This window comes from Giraffa tippelskirchi, chromosome 6 (genome assembly GCF_054371585.1).
Source record: "Giraffa tippelskirchi isolate mGirTip1 chromosome 6, T2T-mGirTip1v1.2.pri, whole genome shotgun sequence".
Taxonomy (NCBI): Eukaryota; Metazoa; Chordata; class Mammalia; order Artiodactyla; family Giraffidae; genus Giraffa; species Giraffa tippelskirchi.
This window is the reverse complement of record NC_137280.1, coordinates 98,336,188-98,359,703: the sequence shown is the minus strand read 5'-3', so window position 1 is coordinate 98,359,703 and position 23,516 is coordinate 98,336,188. Positions and strand designations below refer to the sequence as shown.

Here is a 23,516-nt window from a genome sequence, read left to right as displayed (position 1 = left end):
TTCAGAGATGGATTGCCCAGCCCAGAGCCTGAAGGGCTAGGAAAGACATACTCAAGAGGACAACTCCTGGACAGGGGTGATATACTTCCCCCAAAGGAAGTAAAGAGGGAGGCAGTGAAGGAATTTCAGGATGTGAGTGGTGGTTGGGAATCCTAGGGGTGTGTAAGCTGGGAGAAGTCTAAGGAAGAGTTTCAGGAATCCACTATGGGATGCCTTGGGCAGGAACTTCCTCAGCCGCCTGAGGTCCCACCTCTCCACAGCAAAGATCTGCACCGTTTACATTCACCGTGGCTCTTGGAGTGCCGATGAGGTGTCTGATCACCCAGTCATGCTGTGCACTTAATTCTCAGACAGTCAGTGACAGTGTTAGCTGCCCCCAATCTCCACATCATTTATTGGGATCCAAGCCCTGGGGATCCTCTGGCCTAAGGGCCCCTGAGAGACCATCCAGCCACCAACTCTTTACTAGCCCTTCTGCTTGGTCCCTGTTGGACACAAGTCTGTACAGAGTTGAGCAGAAACCTCCTTGCTCACAGAATTGAAAGTCCAATGGCTGGCACTCTCTGTTTATGTCCCCCCAACCCATGCATTCCCACATATATCCTCCAACACACACACACACACACACTACTCATGTTTCTCTGCCACCTGAACAGACAGCAAACAGCAACCCTTCTCCCAGAGAGGCATCCATGTTCCACCCTGAAGAACACACCCACTTCCCTGGACTACCCTAAGTGTGTGCCTCTCAAGTGTCCTCCTTCTTGAGGTGTTATAGATCCGACAGATCCATCTTACCCCATAACCTGTTAGCCTCCCAAAGGCAGCGTTCTTAACAGAAGCTGGACAAGAGGGCACAAAGAGTTATCAAGAATGGATAAGTGAGGGGCCTCCTCAGGGTCTGGAACAGCACACAGTGGTGCCCTGAGGTAGCCAGGCCGAAGTGTCCATGATGGCCTGAGAGTGGTCAGTGGGGCCCTTACCAGGCCATGGCACCTGCCAACGTGGCACCCTGAAGGACAGTGGCACCCTTTATGGCACCCTGAAGGACAATGGTTGAGAGAGAAGACCAGGAAGGTCCCAAGTGAAGGGCTGCCCCAGATTCCACCCCACTCAAGTACTTCACACCCCTGCAATGTGGCACAGCCACAACCCGAGCCACAATAGTTGCTCCTTTCCTAGGTAGGTAGCTTTCCAAAACTCCTTACAAGGGAGGATGAAAAAGGGCCATGAATGCAGAAAGAAAGCCTGGGAGGATAGGGCAGCTGGAGAAGGCCTGAGTGTCCTGGGGAAGCAGTGACACTTGTAAGGACATGACAGGGCATCCAAGAGAGCCTTCCTGACCTCCCCAAAAGAGGCTGGGTACTTTTTTTGTCCCCCATCCCATACTCGGCACTGCCCGCTGTCAACCTGAGTCTGTGACACTGGCCCAGGTCTGCTCAGGGGCAGGGCTCCCCATCAGCGCTCGCGGTTCAGAGGACTCCTCACACTCTCGAAACGTGGGGCCCAGAACTGCCTGCCAGGACCCTGAGGAGGTTCGAAGCAGGGCGAGGCCCCATCCCCCATCTGGGCAGCCCCTGCCCCCCGTCTTTCCCCGGGCTGGGGCAGAAGCAACTTCAAAGGACCCGGCTTGAGCTTCCGCAGCCCGCAGAGCTGAGGCTCAGGCTGGATCTCGGACGTCGGAGCCGTCCCGGCCCGGGGTCTCTGAGAACCTGGTGGGGGTGCCGGGCTGCAGGCGGTAGGGGCTGAGGGGTGGGTCCTCAGAGCCCCCCGAAGTGGGAGGGTCGGGTCAGCCGCTGGGCCAATCCCGGCGCGCAGGGAGCGGGGGCGGGGGCCGGGAGGAGGGGGGGTGAGGGGGCGGGCGGGCCGGGGGCGGGGCGCGGCGTCCAGGCGGCGGCGGGGACGGCGGCGGCTCCTCAGTGTCCGGCTCAAGCTCCGGCTGCGGCTCCGGCTCGCGATGCCCCACTCGGTGACCCTGCGCGGCCCTTCACCCTGGGGCTTCCGCCTGGTGGGCGGCCGGGACTTCAGCGTACCCCTCACCATCTCGCGGGTGAGTCCAGCGACCACAGGGCGGCGGGGTGGTCCTGAATCTTGAGACCCAGCCCTTGAGGTCCACTCGGGACCCGGATCCCCGACGTCCTGGAGGCTCGGAGGCCAAGCGTTGGTGACCCACAGGCTGTAGAGGCGGCTTCCAGGCTGGGCAGCGCCGCCCCAACCCCCTCCCCCTCTCCCTGGGCCTGCCTGCCCTGTCCCTCGGAAGATCCCCCTTAAAGAGTTCACAAAGCAGCCTCCCTGCTGGCCTCATTTGGGGGGACTCAGCCACAGGCCATGGAAGGACCAAAGTCATGGGCCAGGGATCGGACTAGTCAACAGAGGCCCAGAAATGCTGCTCATATTTGAACCCCTCCTGAAGATTTGGGGCAAAATGACTGAGAGACCCCTTCCCTTATCAAGGGTCCCTGCCAGCAGAGCTGTGTGACCCCAGAGAGGTCTGGGGTCCTCTCTGAAACTGAAGAAAGAAAGATCCAGCCAGTTCCCCTCTCTGATTTTGGTCAGTCTCTCATTCATGACCTCAGTTGTCCTAAGGGGAAGTGACCAGGAATTTTTGGCTTCCAGGGGAAGGGGAGGCCTGTCTGTGCAGTTGTGAGACCCCTTCACCACAAGGCTCACAAGGCCAGGGGCCAGGATAACCTCAGCCCAGTTCCTCAAGTTGCCATGGCCATGCACTGCCCCAGGCTTAGGACAGCGGAGGAAGAGGATGGGGCACAGCCCTGGGTGGTGGCTAATCCAAGGAGGACAGGGGAGCAGAGGAGAGGACTCGGGCCCTGTCAGGGGGTGCCCAAACTGGGAAAGACAGGATCCTGGCCCAACCTTGGGGTCCCATATTTGAAGGGCCAGAAGAGGAGACCCAGACACTGCCCCTAGGAGTCCCAGTGTAGGGGACCAAAGAAGAGAGAACCCTGCCCTTGGAGGCTTCCAGTACGAAGGGAAGAAAGGCAGGGACCTGGGGCCATCCCTTGACCCCACACAGGCTACTTTGGCCTTCGAGGCCCTGTGTCACAGGAACTGAGAACACCTTTCCCCACCCTTCCGCCACTTCTTGCCATGGGGGCTGGACCAAGCTGGCTGGGCTTTCCGAGACGTCTTTCTAGTTCTTGGGAGGGGTTGGGCACCTGGTGGAGCATGGCATCATGGAATACTGTTTCTGGGAGCCAGCGTGACAGGCAGGCCCAGTTGTCCTGGGAGGATTCCCACATCTGCCCTTACCCCACGGCCACTAGGTCTCTGGGGCTGAGTGAGGTGGGCCTTCAGCGCATCCGGGAGCCTTTCATCTCCCACTTTCCTGAGAGAGCCCTGCGGGTTGTGGGTCTGTGTGTGTGAGGGGGCGGGAACACATCTGTGTCTGCCTGTGAACGTCATGCTGTGTGTCCACCCACTGAGGCAGGCTTGTGGAGGCGCTAGGCAGGCCAGCCGGCCAGGCACCCTGGGCGTGAGGCCGCTGACAGGCTCAGTGGCGGCGGCTGACGGCCGCAGGCGGCAGGGAGCAGAGACATCTGTTGCCCACGCGGCTGCCTGCCCGCCGAGGAAAGGCCTCCACACGTCACAGCGGCAGCAGCAGCGGCCTTGTTTGGAGCCGATCAGGATGCAGGCCGCTGGCAGGCAGACAGGCTGAAAAGACTTTGCCAGGAAGAACCCCTCCTTTGTCCCCCAAAGTCACACAGCAGCAGCTCAGGCCTGAGGAGCCAGGATGGCTGAGGCTGGGTTTGGGTGGGATCTGGGGAGATTTACGGGGCTGAGGAGACACAGGCCACAGCTTGCCCAGCAGGTACCTCAAGGGTAATTCTACAGACACTGACGATATGTGGGAGTGTTCTCACCAGGGGGGTTCAAGACCCAACCCCTCCCACGCTCATGGGGCTTCCCCCACCCAATGGAGGCAGCCACACTCAGACAGAGAAGAGGCTGGCTGCCTGGCAGAGCCGGGACTATGCAACCTCAGCCCACAAAGCCTCAGGGAGCCCCCCTCCACCAAAAAAAACCACTGTCCAGGGCTCCTTCCTCACAAACTATAGTGACTGCCGGCCTTGGCATCCTAATGGGTATTGCTCCTGCCAGGTCCGTAGAAACTAGTGCCCCGAACAGATACCACCGACTGTATGCCCAGCTCCCTGGAGGGGCTTTTTGCATCTAGACCAGGTAGAGTGACACAGGGGCTTTAAAAGTAGCTGCTATAGGTGAGGCCGCTGGTTCATGCCCCAGTCTCCCAGCTGACCTCACTGCTCCTCTGTCTCTTCCTTTTATCTGTTTATCCTGCATTCAGCATCCAGAAAAATCGGCCTGCATTCAACTCTGTCCTGTGATTTCCCTGTTTAGAATCCTCCCTTTTCCCCAACTGCCCAGGAGAGATGCCAGCTTCTCTCTTGGGCCTACAAGGCCCGCAGGTCTGGTCCCTGCTTTTTTTCTGATTTCATCTCTTCCACTCTCTCCTCACCAATGATATTTTGGCCACAGAAGCCTGTGTTTACTCTCACTCCAAGATGAGCCATTATACATGCTGATCCTTCTACTCAGAACACCTCTCTGTTTTGTAGAAATGGACACTGTGGTTAAGAGCAAAGGATTTGGAATCGGTTGGCCTGGGTTGAAATCCTAACTCTGCTGGTTATCAGCTGAGTGTCCTGTGCTTCTCTGGGCTTTGGTTTCCTCATCTAGGAAATAGGCTTGCCTTGAGGACTAATGAAACAATACATGTAAAGGCAATTGGGAGAGTCACGGTTTCCTGGCCTCACGCCCTCTCTGACCAGAACTCCCGAGCTAGCAGTGCTGGCAGATCCCCAGCCACCCCTGCTTTCGAGAACTTCCTCCACCCACAGGGGCCTGAATGCACCCCTTGTACTGGCTGAGTCATCCTGCCGCTAGCCACCCCCTGAGGAAGAAGACTCCTCTCCAGAATGGGGAATGGGGCAAAGTACCCCATACCCAAAACCTCTCTTTCTTCATCTGTAAATAAGGATGAGAACAGCCTCTGTCTCATTAGGTGGTTGAGAGGTTGCCAAGCGCTAATTATGGCTAAAGCACTGAGCCCAGGCCATGCCACAGAGCAGGTATCCATGAAGGAGAGGGGCCTGACAGGGCCTTGAGGGGGGAGGGTGGGATGGTGCCAAGTGGGTGCCTCCTCTGGGAAGACAAGCCTATGTTGGTGCCAGTGTCCAACAAGGGAATATTAATGGTGGCTGAGGGTATCATGCTCTAGAAGAATATTCCTTGGGGCAGCCTATTTCAGGGCAGGTCAGCTTGGCAGTGCCCACGCCAGAACTCCAGCCAAGGAGCTGCCAGCACCTCAGCTTTGTCTACTCACTACAGAGAACTGGCCAAGCGGAGCCTGGCCAGGCTTCCAGGAGCTCCCGCCTCATAGGAACAGTGTCACTGACAGCTCTTGAGCCATAGCTTGACACTAGCACAGAGGCTGGGAAGAATGAGGGTCCCTAAAATCTCTCTCCAAAGGCTGTGCAGGGGCCAAAGACAGGGTAAAGGATGTCCTACTGCCTGAATTCCCCCCAGGCTGCTTACTCAAGCATCCCATGAGTCTATCCCCAACCTCATGTGACTCATATCAAGGGATCAGTATTGAAGGAGGCTCCAGTGTGGATGCTGCTGACCCTCTGGGGTCCACAGTGGCACTGGGGTGGCCTCAGTGCCTGTCTTCCGGAGGAAAGGGAGCTGTGATCCAGGAATGCAGGCTGGCAGCCGGAAGTAAATCACCCTCAACTTGTCTGGGGAGGTGACAACACAGAATGAGGTGCTAACACTGTTAGAGGAGCTAAGTGGTAAAGGGGGCACACAGGGTATGATGGGGCCCCAGACGAGAAGCTCCAAGGGGAAATGCCTCTATGGAGAGCCTAAGACCTGAAGGATGACGAGGAGTAAGCTGGTAACTAGGGTTTGGGGGGGGTCAAAGGAGTGTGTTCCAGGTAGAGGGAACAGCGCGTACAGAAGTGTGGAGGTAAGAGAGAGCTCTCTGGTGCCTGTGAGTAATTCACATGGTCTGGATAGAGTGTGGGTAAGTGGAGGTAAATATGGGGGGGTGGGGATGAGAAGAAACAAGGTCACTAAGGATTTGAGTGTCCGGTCAAGGGACTTCCTATGTGGTGTGGCTGGGTGGGGCAATGTAGGCTACGTGTCCATGTTTTGTATTAACTATTTGAGAGCACATATCCCTGTGTGTCCCTTGCATGTCCATGGGCATATATGCAGGCTGCAAAAGTAACATCATACTTGTTCTAGCCCAGAGGAATCTCCTGTCATATGCCATCATATCTCCCAAGACCTCCATGAGCTGGAGTTGGGGCCTTTAGAGCAGAGGCTCCAGCCAAGCCATGGAGGAACTCAGTCAGTCTTATGGTATGCCCACCCACAGGTCACATTGGCAGCAGGGCTGCACTGGCACGGTTCTGGGGTTGGCAGGGGCCTGCAGCAAGGCCATGTAATAACCAATGCCCAGCCATCTGGCTTGTCCATCCACAGGTCCATGCTGGTAGCAAGGCTGCCCTGGCTGCCCTGTGCCCTGGAGACCTGATCCAGGCCATCAATGGTGAGAGTACAGAGCTCATGACACACCTGGAAGCACAGAACCGCATCAAGGGCTGCCATGACCACCTCACGCTCTCCGTGAGCAGGTACGCATAGGGCAGGCTGAGCCAGAATGATGAGGGTGAATTAGGGGAGGATGAATTCTGGGTCACCAGCATCCTGGGTGAGCAGGGCCTCACACAGCCTTTCTGCTTCTGCTCCCTGGCACCCCAAGCCTAAGGAGCAGTGCTCTCACAGGGGTTTGGCAGGCACTGTTTGGAGATGTGGGTGACTTAAGAAAGGAAGAAGCCCCCATTTAATCTATTGCTGGAACTATGTTGGGGTCTTATGGCAGGGAGTAGACAACCCAAAATCGGGGCTGAAATAAGACCTGGGGTAGCCTCACGCCGGGGGTGTCGGGGATGTGTGATCTCTGTCCTTTCCCTACCCATGAGTGACCAGCTTGATGAGCAGTTCAAAAAATTTTATCGACCAACACCTTGTTTAACCATCAAACCAACTTGATAAGGCAAAATCTAATATAGGCTCCACTTGACATGTGAGACGACTGAGATTCAGAAAGTTTGGAGGGTGCTTTAAGTCACACAGTGGAGCAATGGGGAAGCATGATTTGACTGACCTCAGGTCTCTCTCACGCCCACCAAAGACGCCACTCCCTCTGCTTGACTGCTGACCCGTCAAGCCTTGCTGAGGCTGATGGCAGTTGGCTGGGTCCTTCCTCAGTGGGATCTCCCTCCCCCTGTCTTCCCTGGATCCAGAGAAGTCAGACATAATTGCTCAGCTCTGCCACGTTCCCTGTTAACAGGGACTTTCCACGACCCCCTGTGGATGTGTGTAGGCGAATCCTCCCCAAACCACAACGTGGCCAACCAGGCCTTAGAGCCGGTGGGGCAGAGGGTAATCCATTGGCTCAGAGCCGTTAAACATGGTGGGAAGGCTGCTAAAGTAGCCCCATTTGAGTCTGGCCCTGCTCTGGGCTGAAGTCAGGACCCCTGACTCTTCTCCGGGCTGAGTGGGCCCAGCTGCAAGTCCAGGGCCTGGTACACTCCACCTGAGTGTACCTCCTGAGTGTACCTGGTATACTCCTCTGCAGTGAGGAGCCCCTGGCCCAGGAGTTCAGCAGAGCTGGCCCTCTTCCAGACTCTGAGGGCTCTTATGTACACTAGATGACCTCCATGAGCCTGGGTTTCCTTCTCCATAAAGCACGATCACATTCATCACCCTCTCTGAGACAGAGGTACAGGCTGGCTGGGGGAAATATCAGCTCTGCTCTGCCCACGAGGCCACCCAACTTGGCTGGGTTCCTGGGCCCTGACTCACCTCCGGCCTTGACTCTGCTTGGCTAGATAAAGGAAGCCCTGGTAGTAGTGGGGCAAGGGACAGGGGAGGCTCACAGGGGGACTGATTCAGGAGGTCCGCAGAGGGAATAATGTCAGGGGAGGGTGGCAGGACGGGGGCAGGGTGGAGGTCCCCCTTCCTTCCTTCCTTCCCTGGTCATTTGTTCCGAGCCAGGCATGGATGGAGCCAGGGGTCCCCTGACCTGTTCCACTCTGGGTGTTTCAGCCCCCAGATGCTGCTGGCCATGGAGCAGGAGAGAGCACATTCTCTCCTATCACAGATTCTGGGTTCCAGCCCCAGCTCTGCACTTGAGAACTGTGCTGTCCTCCAGCTGGTGACTTAGTATCAGAGCCCTTAGCTTCCTCAACTTCAAAACAGAGGATCTGGGATTGAGTGATCGTGACATACAAGGTCTGCTCAGTCAGGGTGAAAAGCTGGGGTCCTTTCCTCCAGCCCTCTATCCCAAATTCTCACACATGCAGATTCTGGGGGATCAAGACAAGAACTACCTTGACTTTCTGGGCCAGCATCTCTTGTCCTGGGGACTTTCTCACCTACAAGGCCCCTGATCCTGCTCTGTCCTGCCTGTTGTGCCAGAACTTATGCCTGAGCCCCCGACATGGGCCTGGTGAACTGGCTGGAGGGAGCTTCTGTGTGGAGCTCTGCCCAGGCCAGCCTCCCTACCTACTCTCTTGTGTACAGAGAGCTCCAATCCTCCACAGACTAATTCTAATTCATCACAGGATGAAAAGTGAAGTTAAGGCCCAGCTTCCCTGCTATGCTTACTTTGTCTGGAACTCAGTCAGATATCCAGCAGTCCAAGCTAACCCACAATTTCTGGGCATGTTCTGTTGGTCCAGGACCTTCCTGGCATCGGCTCCAACCCCAGGGCCTCTGGTCGGATCCCTGTCACCTATAACATGTGACACAAAATGGATTTGTACAGCCCACCCTTTGGGGGACTTAAAGATGGCAGATAGGGCTACCTACCCAGATCTGGGGGTGGAATTTGAAACATGAATAAGCCTTTCATTCCAATCTGATGCCTTGGGCTGCCCTTATGGCTCTGGGTACTTTGTACCCTCTGATCCTCAGACCTCAGGCTTGTACCTCTCTTCTGGGCAGGACTTCAAGGAAGTATAAGGCCAGAGAGCCACATGAGATGTCCTAGGTTTATCCCGGCAGAGTTCTGAGTATGTCCAGGCCATAGTTAGAGCTGTGAGTTAGGGCAGTAACTTGGGAGCATGGCTGAGGGGGCTGGAGCCAGATGCCAGTGGGGGTAGGACAGCAGAGCCTTGGTGTCACAGGCCTCTGAAAAGCTGTGGAGGAGAGAGGTAGCCTGCAGGGGACCAAGGAATGGGCAGTGGTGAGCAAGAGCAGAGGGACTGTGGACTACAGGTGTGGGAAGATCATTAAAATCCTCTGCTGAGTGGAGGGAGAGGGGCAGGGTTGAGCTGCTAGCCCAGTGGTGAGACCCCTGAGAAGCCCCAGGAGGCCCTGTGGTGTGGAGTTGGGACATTATTCCCCTTCAATGTAACCAGCCTCACTCACACTCACCTGCCAGTCCAGGGTCCACACACCCTCCTGGCCTGCCTTCTCACAGGACTAGTTGGTGGCAGGACTGGGCCCCAGGCCTGTAGCCTCTCGGCCCCGCCTGCCCCACTGATGGCAGGTTTATGATGTTTTTCTCCCTCCTGAGTGGTGTTTGGCTTTTGGTTTCTATGGCGAAGCAGGAATTTCCTAATGGCCTGTTTCCCATCTGGGCTGGGCAGACATTGGTGATGACTCTGCCGGCGGCTACAGGAGGGGAGGTGCACCCCCCAGAGCCTCCATCCCACCTCCCCCCACAGTCCCCAGGTGCCTGACCCACAGACCTGGGCAGAGCTGTGGATGGAAGAGGGGTGAACGGTGGGCTCCCAGCTGATCAGTGTGTGAGGCCTGGCTTGCCCCACCCCACCATGAGCTTGGCCCTCTTTGTGCGGAGCTTCCGTAGGCCACAGAGAGGGTGGAAAAGTGGGGAAGCTGTAGGGCTTCCTTCCTAGGAACCAGACCAGAGTGGGAAGGAGCAGCTGGTGGAGAAGGGACACACAGCCTACCCCAGAATCCTGAGCTGTGTCTCCTTGCCATAACGGCCGCCATTCTGGTGCAGGGGAAAGTGCTGAGGTGGTATCCTTATCCATGCAGAGTACCAAGCCTGGTCCAGGGTGGCCCTGGGCCCAGACCCCAACCCTTCTTGGTCCTATTCCCAGGCATAGTGGGCTAATAAGCAGAGATTTGTGACCATCCTAATTCCTGCCACAGGCCTGAAGGCAGGAGCTGGCCCAATACCCCAGAGGACAAGGCTCAGGCACACAGGATCCACATCGACTCCGAGGCCCAGGTATGTACATATACCAACTGGCCTGGCCTGGCCTGGCTCAGAGCAAGTCCAGGACAGAGAGGCTGGGCCTCACCCACAGGTTTAACTGCAGATGTCCTCACTGTGGTTCTCAGATGCCCATGCCAGAGACTGAAGCAGAAGGCTTCTTTGAGCCCTGTCCATGCCCCTTCAGTTGCTCCCCATGTGATGGGTACCTGCAGTGGGCTCTGCCAGTACCCCAGGCAGTCCTGGATTCTGGGACAATAGTGCTGTGATGGGCAGGGACTGGGCCAGGATTTGGCTCAGGGCTACCACCTACCCAGCCGGGTTTCACTCTGTTGCCCAGTGATGCCAGATCAGGAGGAAGTCACCAGGCTTGGGGGCAGGGTGGGGGACAACCATAGGCTGTGGAGTGACCACAGGCTATGGGGTACTCTTCTGTCTCATCCTAGCCTTCGGCACCTACCGGGCCAGAGCCAACCTTAGAATATAAGGCGCTGCCCTGCCTATCCAAGACTGAAGTTTTCTCCTGGTCATTCTGCAATTGCAGCTAGCAGACCTCAGGCTGCAGGCCTGTCTGCTCAGTTACCTTTCTGTGTATGACAAGAGTCACAACTATGGTGCTGTCCTCAAGGAACGTAAAGTGGGGCCAGGCTGCTTTAGGGCCTCATTTTGCCATGGGCCTGAGGGGTAGCCTAGGGGGCAAGGCTGTATCCAGAGTGAACTTGACATCTCTGGGGCCGCAGAGTTTAAGCAGCGTAGAGACTCGACAGGTCTGTGATGGATCCAGAACTTGGGACCCAGCATGTGGGACTATCTCTCATCTCCACTGTCTCTCCATGGTGGCTTTGCTGTATGTACCAGAGGAAAGGATTTGCTGTGGCCTTGCCCTCACCACCTACCCCAGTCCCCATCTTTCTCTGACGTTTGTTTCCAACCTTGCTTTTACTGGCATCCCTGAGGCCAGATGTTTACCATATGCAGGAAGTGCCCATTCTGGAAGGGGAAAGGCATTTAGCAGTTCTAGGATGGCAGAAGCCAGGGGTCGAAGGAGTCCAGAGTAGGTATAAAACTCAATCAAGGGGTCAGAGAGGACTGGAGGAGGGTCATATCCAAGCCATGACCTGAGGGTCTAGGAAGAATAAGACAAGCAAAGGGGCTTGGAGAGAAGCGTGCCACATACAAAATGAAGCACATACAGAAGCCCATACAGAGGAGAGATTGTGCACCAGAGGTTCAGAGAAAAGTCCCACGGGTGGCTGGGGGCAGAGGGGAGGGCTGATGGCTTTCAGTTTCCTCTGCCCCGAACCTCAGCTGTTCTTGCAGAGACCTGTGGCCACACCTGCGTCTCAGGAGCTTGCTCCTGGTAGTCCCATGGACCCAGGGGGACGGGGTGGGAGACACAGACAAGTCAGCCAGGCCTGATATGGGGCTGACAAATGGGGAAGCGTGGTGCAGGCCCCCAGCTCATGTGTGAGCCCAGCAGTCACGTGTAAGTGTCAGGCTTTGCAATGTGAAGCTCAGGTCTGCTGAGTTCTCCAGGAGAGGCTCTGGGCCAGGGAGGCTGGGGGCTGGAGGGCAGTTCCCCCTCTCCCCACACTTCCCCTCACTGACCTCCTCAAGGGCCAGGCTGCTGGTGGCTCAGGATGGAAATGGGGACTTTCCACAAGCAGCAGGGCAACCCCTTAGCTGCTGCCCCATTTTGTACTTAAAAGGTCATGAGCTCCATGGGTGGCGACAGAAACACCCCCACCCAGCCCCTGCCCTAAGTAACACAGACACAGGGCCCATTGTCCCCATACCGCTCCCACCCTCTGCCTGCAGGGGGGACGGGGGTGGGCCCAGCTGGAGCCATCACAGGAGGGGAAAACCACAGCTGGCCCTCAGACCAGCACAAGGTACCTTGGCACTCACCAACTGGGGTTTCAGGCCCTCCTTCCATATAGGGTCATAAAGGACTTCTCTCAGGCCTCACATGAGAACACAGCCCAGAGTGAAGGAAGGATGGTGATCAGGAAAGGTTTCCCAGAGAGGGTGGCATTTGAGCTGAGAACCAGGTGATGGTTTAAGGCAAGCCAGGTGCAGCAGGCAGTGCAGGACTCAGCCTGTCCTCTCCAGACAAGCAGAGAGCCGAAGTTCAGCCTCTGGGAGGTGCCACCTGCTCACCTGGATTTAGTGCCCACCTCTGTCCCAGTTGAGTGTCCCAGATTCTGACCACAGGCACGTGGGAGCAGATGAGCAAGCCCACGGTAACCCCCATGCTGTGGAGTGACACATCGAGGCTTCAACAACTAAATCAGCAGCTGGCAGGGACTTGGGCCCCGAGAGCACACGGGCACATCATGGAGAGGGGAAGTTCAGGAGTAGGGGGCTCAGGAATGCTCATGACAGCCATTCATCCAATGATGGATGCATGCCAGGCACTACGCTCAGCGCTTTATATGCAAAGGTCTCATTTTATACTCACCAGGAACTTATGATATAGAAACCATCATGTTCCCCTTTCACAGATGAGGAAACTCAGGTTCACAGAGGTGATGTAACTGGCTCAGTGAGTGAGTGAGAAAGTTGGGACTCAAACCAACACTGAGGTTATCATGTGTGTCTTAACCGCTGAGAGGCTGCAGCATGGGTGGCCATGGGAGGGGCAGGGGCTCTGATGACCCTGCAATAAACCCCCACACCCTGCTGGGCAGGGGTAAGTTGAGGGCCTTCTTCCTCTAGGTCCTTCCATCCCCCATCCTGTTGAAGCCTCCTTTGTATGGGGCCCAGCCCTGCCCCCACCGTCCGTGGCCCATCTGGTCCCCATTAGAGGCCAGGCCAGCCCCGGCCTGCCTGCCCTGCAGACACACGTGGGAGAGTGTTCGGGTTTCTCAGGGGCTTTTCTTGGACCCAGTGAGGTAAAGGTTTTTCTGCTGCTGTTGCCCCGTTGATGGGGGCCCACCTGGGCAGTGAGAGACCCTCTCCTTTGTCTTTTAAGGTGGGAGAAGCTGGGACTCCAACCCTACTCAGTCACTCAGCTGCTAGTTCACCCATTCCTCATGCTCCCACCCAGCTCAGAGCCTGTAGAAAGCAGCAGCTTGGGCAAAGCCCTGCAGGCTCAACTGTGCCCCAGCTGGAGTCCTAGGCTTGCTCTTTCCCCCTATGGTAGGCCTCCTCTCCTCCCACCTGACAGCCCTGTTCACACTGTAGAGTGGAGGGACAATTTGCATATCTCCTCTCAGACTGCGGCTGAGGACACCTTCACGGCCTGGGCTCTTGGGCCCTACCCTAAAGTCAGGGTGCTCTGGCCACCAACTGTGTCCCTGTCAATGGACAGGGACATTGTCATCCCCAGCATGACCAGCTCTGGCTCCGAGTACATATAACTCTGTGTGATTAGGTGTATGTAGGTGGACTAGCTGATGCATGTGTGTTTGTGTTGCCTTCCTGCATGGGTATGTCTGTAAAGGTATTGTGAGAGTGTGCATGCCTGTTATCATACTGCTGAGGACAGGCCTGTGTGCCTACAAACTAGAGGCAACACGGCCCTGAGCACTGCAGGGACAAAGGTCCCCAGTCCCCATTCAGACCCACACCTGCAAAGAAACTACCCTCTTATGAGTTGAGGTGGCATATTCAGGGCATCCCTCCCCTAGATGACTTGGTCATGGGCATCAGGCTGGCTGTGGGGTCATGGGATGGGGAGCTTTGAGCCCTGGCCTGGTCTCTGCCCCTCATCTGCTCTGTCTATGCAAGGCCACCCATTTTTGCCTGGGAAGCAGGAAGAGGGGGTGAAAATACAGGCCTGGAGGGGGCTGACCTCACAATGGTACCTTTTTAAAAAAAAAAAATTATTTATTTATTTGGCTGCACTGGGTCTTAGCTGCAGAATGAGGGATCTTTGAGCTTTATTGTCATTGCTAGCTGGATTTTTAGTTGCAGCAATCAGACCCTTCGTTGTGGTATGCGGAATGTTATTCCCTGACTAGGGATCAAATCTGGGCCCCCTGCATTGGGACTGTAGAGTCTTAGCCACTGGACCACCAGGGAAGTACCACAATGGTACCTTTAAACCTCCTGCTCCTGCCAAAGGGTCCTGGGACACAATCATTGATGACCCTTCCTGGCTGTAGAACAGGAGTTCCTGTTTTGCGTTCCCAGCCATGGGCGCATCTAGTACCCAGCACAGTTCTGACAGGTAAAAAAACCTGGCACTAGGACCACCTTCGCAAGGAAGCCACACATTCTGCAACAGACATGCTGGCCTTAAAAGCTTCTTGGGATGGTTCTGCCCAAACACCACCCACATGGGCACTGGGAGTCAGAACCACCACAGGGCACATGAGCCAAGGTTGAGTCTCAAGGATTCAGGGCTTTTGTGTCTGACTTTACATAAGCATTTCTCATTTCTTCAGGGGTTGAACCAGGCCCAAGGCTCAGCCGTTCCTCCACAGACCCATTCCCTGACTAGGCACCTTGGCCCAGAGATGCCTGAGCAAGAGTAGCCAGCCAACACCCAAGAAGGCTTGGCATAGCAGGGCATAGGTGGGTGTACCACAGAGGGTCTCCCAGTGGTTTCTCTCTCTCCTAGGATGGCAGTCCACTGACAAGCAGGCGGCCCTCAGCCACCGGGCTTGGGCCAGAAGACGGCAGGCCAGGCTTGGGATCTCCTTACGGGCAGTCACCTCGCCTCCCAGTCCCTCACAATGGCAGCAACAGTGAGGCTACTTTACTGGCCCAGATGGGTGCCCTGCACGTGTCTCCATCCCACAGGTAGTACAGAGGCAGGACCTTTGATGCCCTACCCAGATCCTATCCTGATCCCTCAAATCTCACACCAGGTCCCATCTTGACCCTTAACCTTGGGTCTCAGCTGGTTGCATTCTGACTCATGAAACCTCACCAGAACCCTGAACTGGCAGGGGGAAGGCTAGTACTGCAACCCTGTCCCTTCGTGCATCTCTTTCGTCCAGCACTGACCCAGCCAGAGGCCTTCCAAGGAGTCGCGACTGCGGAGTCGACCTGGGCTCAGAGGTGTACAGGATGCTTCGGGAGCCAGCCGAGCCTGCAGCTGCGGAGCCCAAGCAGTCAGGCTCTTTCCGCTACTTGCAGGGCATGCTGGAGGCCGGCGAGGGCGGTAGGACTTTTTTTTTTTTTACCCCACTTTCCTTCCCACTCCTTGAGGTAGCAAACTCCGACCTCCGAACCTGCCCCATCCGTGCTTTCGCGACCCCACGTCTTGCTTCCTAGCCATTAGCACCCCCCTACGTGTCCCGCGTGACTTAGCGACTGAACAACGCATGTTCTCTGCGCCTCCCCCACACCCCTCGCTGCACCGAGGCTTTCTGATTACCACTCCACTTGTATCGCAGCTCCTCCTTTCACGCCCTTCCAACCCCCTCCCCAATCTCTGTGCGGGTGGCTCCGGAAGTAGGGCGCAGCCCCGCACTCCGCAGAAGTTTTCCGCTTTTTCTGACCTCCGCAACGGGCTCTTGCAAATCGCTCTCTGGCTTTCAGGGGAACGGCCCGGGCCTGGCGGTCCCCGGAACCTCAAGCCCACGGCCAGCAAGCTAGGCGCTCCGCTGAGTGGCCTGCAGGGGCTGCCCGAATGCACGCGCTGCGGCCACGGCATCGTGTGAGTACCTCCCCTGCCTTCCCCGCCTGCCCTCAGCGTCCCCCGTCCGAGGCCCTGAGTAGGGCCGCGCTTTACGGAGCTGTCAGCCCCTGACGCCGTCCTCTCCGATCACCCATTAGGGGCACTATCGTCAAGGCGCGGGACAAACTCTACCACCCCGAGTGCTTCATGTGCAGCGACTGCGGCCTGAACCTCAAACAGCGCGGTTACTTCTTTCTGGACGAGCGGCTCTACTGCGAGAGCCACGCCAAGGCGCGCGTCAAGCCGCCCGAGGGCTACGACGTGGTGGCGGTGTACCCCAATGCGAAGGTGGAACTCGTCTGAGCCGCTCCCGGAACGTCGCGTCCCCGCCTCTGCTTCTTTTAATGTCCCCGCGCGGTCCGTGTAAATATGTGTTTGCGCCTTGGCTCTCTAATAAACTTCCTCCGCTCCGCCTGCGCTGTTATCGGTGCCCTGGCCTGCCTCCCTCCAACACAGGCTCTGGCTCCCGAATGCTGCACTGGTTCAGATGCCAAGCATTTTCTCAGGCACTGTGTATAACGGTGAGCAAGATAAATACTGTGCGGTCTGGCTCAGATAGTAGAGAATATGCCTGCAACGCAGGAGACCTGGGTTCTATCCCTGGGTTGGGAAGATTCCCTGGAGAAGGAAATGGCTACCCACTCCAGTACTCTTGCCTGGAGAATCCCACGGACAGAGGAGGCTGGAGGGCTGCAGTCCATAGGGTCGCAAAGAGTCGGACATCACTAAGCACCTTAGTACACCTGTCCTTAAGGAAGCCATAGCCTGGGTGGACGGCAAACATGAATCACAGGGGCAAGTCTATTAATAGGGAGGAGAGGTCTGAGGTGCTTATAAGGGGACATCACTCCAAAGGGTTTGATCTGGATGGAGTCAAAGAAGGTGTCAGCTGGGAACTAAGGGATAAAGGAGGGAAGAGCTCCTCAGGGTGAGGAACTGTGTGTGCAAAGGAATGTTAAAAGCGAGCACAGGCAGGAAAAGCCCCGTGTGGGCACCAGCAGGAGCACGGGCGGCCCCTAGCAGCCGCAGGAGGGACTACCCCGCAGGGATATGACCGGAGATCACCGGTTTGGCTGGGGGCGGTATCTGCCTCCCGGCCGTCTCAGCATTCTCTCTTCCGGGTCGGCCCCCCACCCCCGCGCCCCCACCCACGCGCCCCCACCCACGCGCCCCCACCCCGCGGCCCCGTCGCTGTATTAGTTCCTTTCTTTCTCCTTCCCCCACTCTGCCCACCAGAGGGCGCGCGGAGTGAGTGAATGAGTGAAGAAGTGTGTGCGTCTGTGTGTGTGAGAGAGGAAGATTTTAGAAAGAAAAGAACACTCGCCTCCAAAGTCGAGAGTAAACGCCACTCTTCCTCGGAGGCCCGGCGGTGACAGCGTGGTGGGGCGGCCCTGAGCCTTTCCCTGCTCCGTTGCACAGTCCGGTACAGACTCGCACTTTTAAAAAAGTTAAGTGGTAGCAGAGTTGATGAATCCTGGCTATTCACACACTATGATGACGCGTCCTGGACTCCGGGTCACGTGGATTAACCCTCTTGTTAAGTTGCTCAGGACAGGAAGCAGCCTTGTTTACTTAGTGAGCCCGGAGTAATGTACGTTTGTGCTATTTTCAGTTTTGTACTATCACAAGCCACAAAAGACTGCTATCAGTTCACACGCTCACCATCAGCATACGACCGTACTCATTTCCTCATGCTCTTGCCAACTCTGGGTATTATCAGGTTTTTGTTTTTATTTTTGCCAATCTGATAAGTAAAATGAGATATGTAGTTGCTTTAATTTGCATTTGATTACCAGGGATGAGCATTCATTTAACAAATATTTGTTGTGTTTGCTAGTGAGTGCTGAGTGAATAGGAAACAGAATGGTCTTCTCCTTCCAAGAATTCCTCTAAACCCTTCACTCATTTTTCTGAGGTTTAACTGCTTAATGATAGATAGGAACTTTTCATATTTTTGCAAGAATTTTTGTTACTGGACTCTATTCCACAGAACTATATTCTTGTTATTGAGACAGTATCATATCAATTTAATTATTACTTTTTAAAGAGAGTAACGTGCCAATCTCTTCTCCTTGTTCTTCATTTACAAACATGCCAAGATTATTCTCGTACATTTCCATTTGTCCAGCAATTTAGACTCAATATCAGGCTCTGGAAAAACAGACAACAAACCTCTTTGAACTGTGACTGGGGTTGCCCTGAATCTACAGACTCAGGTAAGAAGAACTGGCTAGAGTCCTTTCCTCCCAGAGAAATCTGTGATCTGTGCTTATTCTGCATTTTTTCAGGTTGCTGAAATAAAAATTCAGATCTTAAGGCGAGACCAAAAAAATGTAAACATAAAATTTTCTCTGCCCTTTGGCCTCCTCCTTTCCCTCAAGTGTGTATTGTGCAGCTGCCAGGTGGTTAAACAGAACTCCCCCACTGGCAGAAATGCCTGCTCAACCATAAAGATCAATTTTTCTCCAGGTACCAGCCATGTAATTCCTTAGAAAGTAACATTCCTTTCTCAATCTTGTGAAGTTCATGCTGACCCACCACCACTTGCCTTGTATGTGCAAACATATTTGGGGAACTTTATATGCAATGCCAATATATAATTTCCCTTAAAGATACCAACTGGTGCAGAATAGACTGGTCAGACCACCTGGGTAAATACTGTGCCACACCTGATAGACATTCTTAGCTTAAAAACTTAACTTATGACCTCATTAAGTTACTAGATATATATCTTATATTCTGCTTATTTTACCTGATTATTGTTTCTTGCATTATCAAATGTGTGACTGAGCCTCAGATAAAATCAATGATGATTAGGCAACTTGAAATGACTGACCAAATATATAGTTCTATAAGATTCATGATAATGCTAGTGTAACTAGATATGCGAAGAAGCAACAAGAGGAAACAAGTTCCTGACCAAAACAGACTAGTGAGATATGCAGTCCAAAGGCTTTTGGTTACTGTTAATAGGGCCTAGTCCAGTAATAGCACACTGAATGACCCATCAGTGAAATCTCCGACTGACCTGGGAATGAATATTCCTAGTGCCATGAGACAAATTGGTCATGAAATGTAGCCCCCTACCCAAACCTTGGTTGAAATTAAGACCAAAAGGGATTGTAAAATAAAAAATGTTGCCATTCTACAGAAATGAAGTCAAATAGCCACTGGAGTAACTGACTTAAAACAGACCCTGAAAAGAAGGGGAAGATCAGGATGAGGCAAGGCACTCTGTGTTTTGGAAGAAGTGGCAGAAAAGGCCTTCAGACAGATTTCAGGGGAAAATTTTTATGAACCTGGATTCTTGCATCTTCCCATACTAAGAAAAAGCACTAAAACCATTAACTAAGATGTCTGCCGCTCATGACTAGCAGCAACCTTCTCCTGAGATGTGAGCTGGATTGCTAGTATCCCCTTAACGAAAATCACATATGTACTGACCTCCCCACCTTTCCTTGTCGAACGGTCCTCATAGTGCTCTCAGACTGTCTGTTGGGTGACAAACCTCAGTTTAGCTCAAATAAAATCTTTCATTTCTTTCTTAGGTTGACTTTTTTTTTTTCATCCCGAGTGTGGTATAGTACTTTTCATTTCCATTTTCTTCTCATAGATTTTGTGTTCCTGCTTTAATTTGTTTTCAAGAATTCCTTCCAAGGCTCCTCCCACCTACCCCGTCCCTCCCTCAAGGAGCACAGTCCAGGGCAGTAGGCAAGTGTTCCCTCGAGAAGTGAACTCCCCACCACCCCTTGGGCCACACCCAGTAGGGTGGGGGCAGTGAGGAGTCTGCTGTTCCCTCCCCACCTGTCTCATTGCAGACTAGGTCCCAACAGCACCAAGCTGAGCAGAGGGCTAACATGCATCCCCAGCCAGGTAAGTCGTCAGTCTCAGGAGCCCCTGTCACAGGCCCCCTACACCTCTCCCAGACTCAAACCTGCAGAGACCTGGCTCCTCACTCCCAGCAGCTGCTCTTGCTCACCTTAATCCCACAGTCACCACCACCCCCCACATGGCCTACCCAACCAAATTGAGGGGTTCTTGAGTTGCCTATGTACCAACAGCCCCTCACGATCAAATAGGGCTGCAGCAACTATTGCTAGAACTTGGCCTCTGTTCACCAGTGCCAAATAGAAATTTGGAAACAGAGTTCTGGGTAAAGTAGAGAAGAGTAGCTTTTATTGCTTTGCCAGACAAAGGAAGCTACAGCAGGCTAATGCCCTCAAGACTGTGTGACCCACCCTGGAGGAGGTAGTGAGGAGTTTAATAGTATTCAAGGGGCAGGGTGTGATCAGCTCGTGGATAGTTCTCCTATGGGTTGACATTAAGTTGAAGTTTCAGGTATCATCAACTTTCTAGTTTCAACCAATGTAGGGTCTCTGTTCTTGGGGTCAGTGGTTTTCATGTGGTGGGGTCTGCTTCCTGGTAAAACATCCTGAAATGTGTATCAGGCCTATATCTGTCTCTTTCAGGGAGCTAGGAGTTTGGAGATTCTGCCATGTGGCAGATTTATAGTCTAATTGTTACCAGTTCCCCAGCCCAACAGCCATTCTTTGTTTCTACAACTTCACATTTCCCAATCATTAACTCGTGAGTCAGCCTTTTACTCCAAAAGACAAGGACAGAGGGACCTGTACATTGTTTTTCACAACCAGATCAACCCTTGCTGAGGTAAGCATCCTGGTGAGGGCTAGGGGGGCAAGAGCCAAGGGGAGTGGCACCCAGGCCTGCCAATCTTCCCTGCTTCAAGGCCAGGGCTCTGTTCACACCCCCAACTACCAGGCAGGGTCCCTGTGGAACAGGGTCTCTGTGACCCAGGGTCCCAGTCCTGAGACAGAGCAGCTGAGTCTCCAGGAGGAGACACAGAGCCAGTATCCGCAGTTCAGAGTGCCTAGCCCACCAACCCCCCAGACCGACCTCTCATTATTATCCCCAAAACTGCCCCTCTTCAGGTCTTCATCTCAGGGGCCTTCAAATCAGAGACTTGGACATCATCCTCGACATCTCCCCAGCCATCCCATCCCATCCATCACTGTGTCTGGGGTTCTGCCTCCTAAGTATTTCTGGGGTCTGTTTCAGGACTCCTGGAGGATTCTCTCACTCCCATGCTTCATGTACCTCCTTCCCTGGCCAAGGGCATGGCCCCAGGGCCCTCAGGATGGAGCCCATTACCGATCAATTACCGTTCTACCAATTAAGGCCTCTCAGACTTCAGGCTGAGACCTGAAGAAGGCAATGGCAACCCACTCCAGTACTCTTGCCTGGAAAATCCCATGGACGGAGGAGCCTGGTAGGCTACAGTCCATGGGGTCGCTAAGAGTTGGATATGCGACTTCACTTTCACTTTTCCCTTTCATGCACTGGAGAAGGAAATGGCAACCCACTCCAGTGTTCTTGCCTGGAGAATCCCAGGGACGGTGGAGCCTGGTGGGCTGCCGTCTATGGGGTCGCACAGAGTTGGACACGACTGAAGCGACTTAGCAGCAGACTTCAGGCTGCTGACCAGCTGCCTGTTTTTACTTCCTCTGCTACACAGGACAGTTCACCATTCTCTGAGCAATCCTACCTTTTCATACCCTCAGACCTTTTCTCAAGCTCAAAATGCCTTTACTCTTTCTTCTTCATTCAGGGAATTCCTAATCACTTTTTACGGCCCAGCTCCACTGTTTCCTCCCCTAGAGTAGACCCTTGGCCAGCCCGTCCCCAGGCAAAGTCAGTAGTAGCTCCCAACCACATGCCCTTCCTCCATCCTACCCCTTCCATTCCTTTCTGGTGCTTCTGGCACAACCTGTTGTCTCCTCAGTCAGAGCCTGGCCCAGACCTGTCTCCATACTGCCCAGATCCCACCCAGGCATGGAGAGGTGCAGGAGCCCTGGGGCCAGCACCCACCCTCTCTCACACACACACACATACCCTGGGCCTCCCTGCCTCTTACCTCTTTCCTCCTCACCTTGCTGTCCTGGTTTCTGCTGGCATACTGCCTAAACCCTGAAAAGGAGGCAAAGCAACCTCAACTCATTCATTCAAATGTTTACTAAGAATCTACTGTGTTCCAGTCATTGTGCTATGTAATAGGAAACATTTTGAACAAACATATTTAAATTTTTTTCTTTATTTTTTTGGCTGCACTGCATGGCACGTGAAATCTCAGTTCTCCAACTGGGGATCCAATCCACGTCTCTTGCAGTGGAAGTGCCAAGTATTAACCATTGAATCACCAGGGAAGTCCCCTGAATAAACATATTTAAAAAGCACAGATTATAAGCAGTGCCATAAAGGAAATAAATAGGATTCGGGGTAGAGAATAAATGATCCCTTCACATCAGGAGTAGGGGAGCTTCTGTGAGCACATCTGGGAAAACTACATTTCAGGCAGAAGGAACAGCTGACACAGAGGCCCTGAATGGGGCAGAGGGGAGGAGACACGTGTGTTCTAAGAACAGAGAAACAATGTCTGGAGTGGTGTAAGTGAGGTGCTAGTAGAAGCAGATGAGCTCAGAGAGAGGTGGGGGTCGGAAGACTGCCCATGTTGACCTCGTAAGCCTCAGGAAGGACTTTGGTTTTTACTCTGAGAAGAGAAGCCAGAGGAGTGGCATGACCTGGGCTTTTATGTTTTAACCAGGATGACTCTATCTGCTGTATGGAGAATAGTCTGTCAGGGGCAAAGGTAGAAGCCGGGAGACCAGTTCGTAGACCTGACTGCACTCATCCCTAACTAATCCCTAACTAGCCCACTTCCTTCTGCCTCCATAGCTCCAGCTCCAGTTTAGCTCCCCACCTTCTCCTGCCTGGGGCTGTATCAGCCTCCTGCCTGGACTTCCTGTCTCCTGTCTGGCTCCTCAATCCTTTCTCCACACATGTCAAAGAGATTTTTTCAATGCAAATCTGATTATGTTACTCTTGTTTTTTAAAGCTTCCATGGCTCCCCACTGCTCTTAGGACAAAGTCTAAATTCCTGTACCCTGCACGCAAGGCCGCATGATGTAGTACTTGCTGAACTTCACTGACAGCCCTGCCACAGGCCACCGTAATTGCTGTTTTGTTAATCTGTAAATTCAGCCTCGTCAAGATCTTTTGCCAGATTCTAACAGGCTTCCTTGACCCTCCAAAGAGTTAGCAATGAAAACTGAGTTCTCCCTTTTGGTTCTGTGTGACAAGATTTATTGCCCTCAGCTTCCACCTTGAGAACCAAGGAAAGGGGTGAGAGCAAGAGAAACTCAGATGCTGCTTCATGCTGGCCCTCCTTTCCTGTCCAAGGACTCAGACCCTCTGGTGGCCCTGCAGGCTGGCCCTGGGGGCATAGCCCATGAAGAGCTGAGTCAGGGGTGTTGTGACCCACACTGTAGTGCCCAGAAGCCTGGACTATGAGCCCAGAGAGTCTCTCTGACCACTCGGGGAGTGCCCTGCCCCTCCTCCACCTGTGGGTCTCCATGTGTAGCTTATCTGCACTCCAGCTCCATTCTGGAGCTCATTCTTACCCAAGGTAACAGCTTCTTGATTTTGGGCCCCTGACTTGCTTTCCACAGCTCGGGGTAATTTCCTGACTTATCCTTTTCTCACACAACATTCAAAATTTTCCCCCAAAATAGTCCT

The 23,516-nt window shown here is 54.1% G+C and overlaps 2 protein-coding genes across 13 annotated transcripts in view; one reads left to right on the top strand and one right to left on the bottom strand.

The window, feature by feature from the left end:
- Positions 1-17,439, bottom strand: part of P4HA2 (prolyl 4-hydroxylase subunit alpha 2) — a 70,884-nt gene extending 53,445 nt beyond the window's left edge. For all 11 annotated transcript variants that reach the window (XM_081500162.1, XM_081500155.1, XM_081500140.1 and 8 more), the window contains exon 1: positions 17,251-17,439. The gene's annotated coding sequence lies outside the window, so the exon portion shown is untranslated. The remainder of the gene's footprint in view (positions 1-17,250) is intronic.
- PDLIM4 (PDZ and LIM domain 4) lies at positions 1,869-16,340 on the top strand. Of its 2 annotated transcripts, XM_081500167.1 has the most exons (7): positions 1,869-2,050; positions 6,526-6,677; positions 10,231-10,309; positions 14,862-15,043; positions 15,244-15,407; positions 15,788-15,905; positions 16,025-16,340. In XM_081500167.1, the coding sequence occupies exons 1-7, from the start codon at positions 1,958-1,960 to the stop codon at positions 16,227-16,229; spliced, it is 993 nt and encodes a 330-aa protein (XP_081356293.1). In that variant the 5' UTR covers positions 1,869-1,957; the 3' UTR covers positions 16,230-16,340. The 2 variants fall into 2 exon arrangements, with proteins under 2 accessions (XP_081356293.1, XP_081356294.1); XM_081500168.1 differs by lacking the exon at positions 15,788-15,905.
- Positions 17,440-23,516: the final 6,077 nt, after the last annotated feature.

Excerpts from the sequence above, each read along its gene's own strand:
- PDLIM4 (XM_081500167.1), top strand. The coding sequence starts at position 1,958 with ATGCCCCACTCGGTGACCCTGCGCGGCCCTTCACCCTGGGGCTTCCGC. Across the intron at positions 6,678-10,230 it reads CTCACGCTCTCCGTGAGCAG|GCCTGAAGGCAGGAGCTGGC; the intron begins GTACGCATAGGG and ends TTCCTGCCACAG. Across the intron at positions 10,310-14,861 it reads ACATCGACTCCGAGGCCCAG|GATGGCAGTCCACTGACAAG; the intron begins GTATGTACATAT and ends TCTCTCTCCTAG.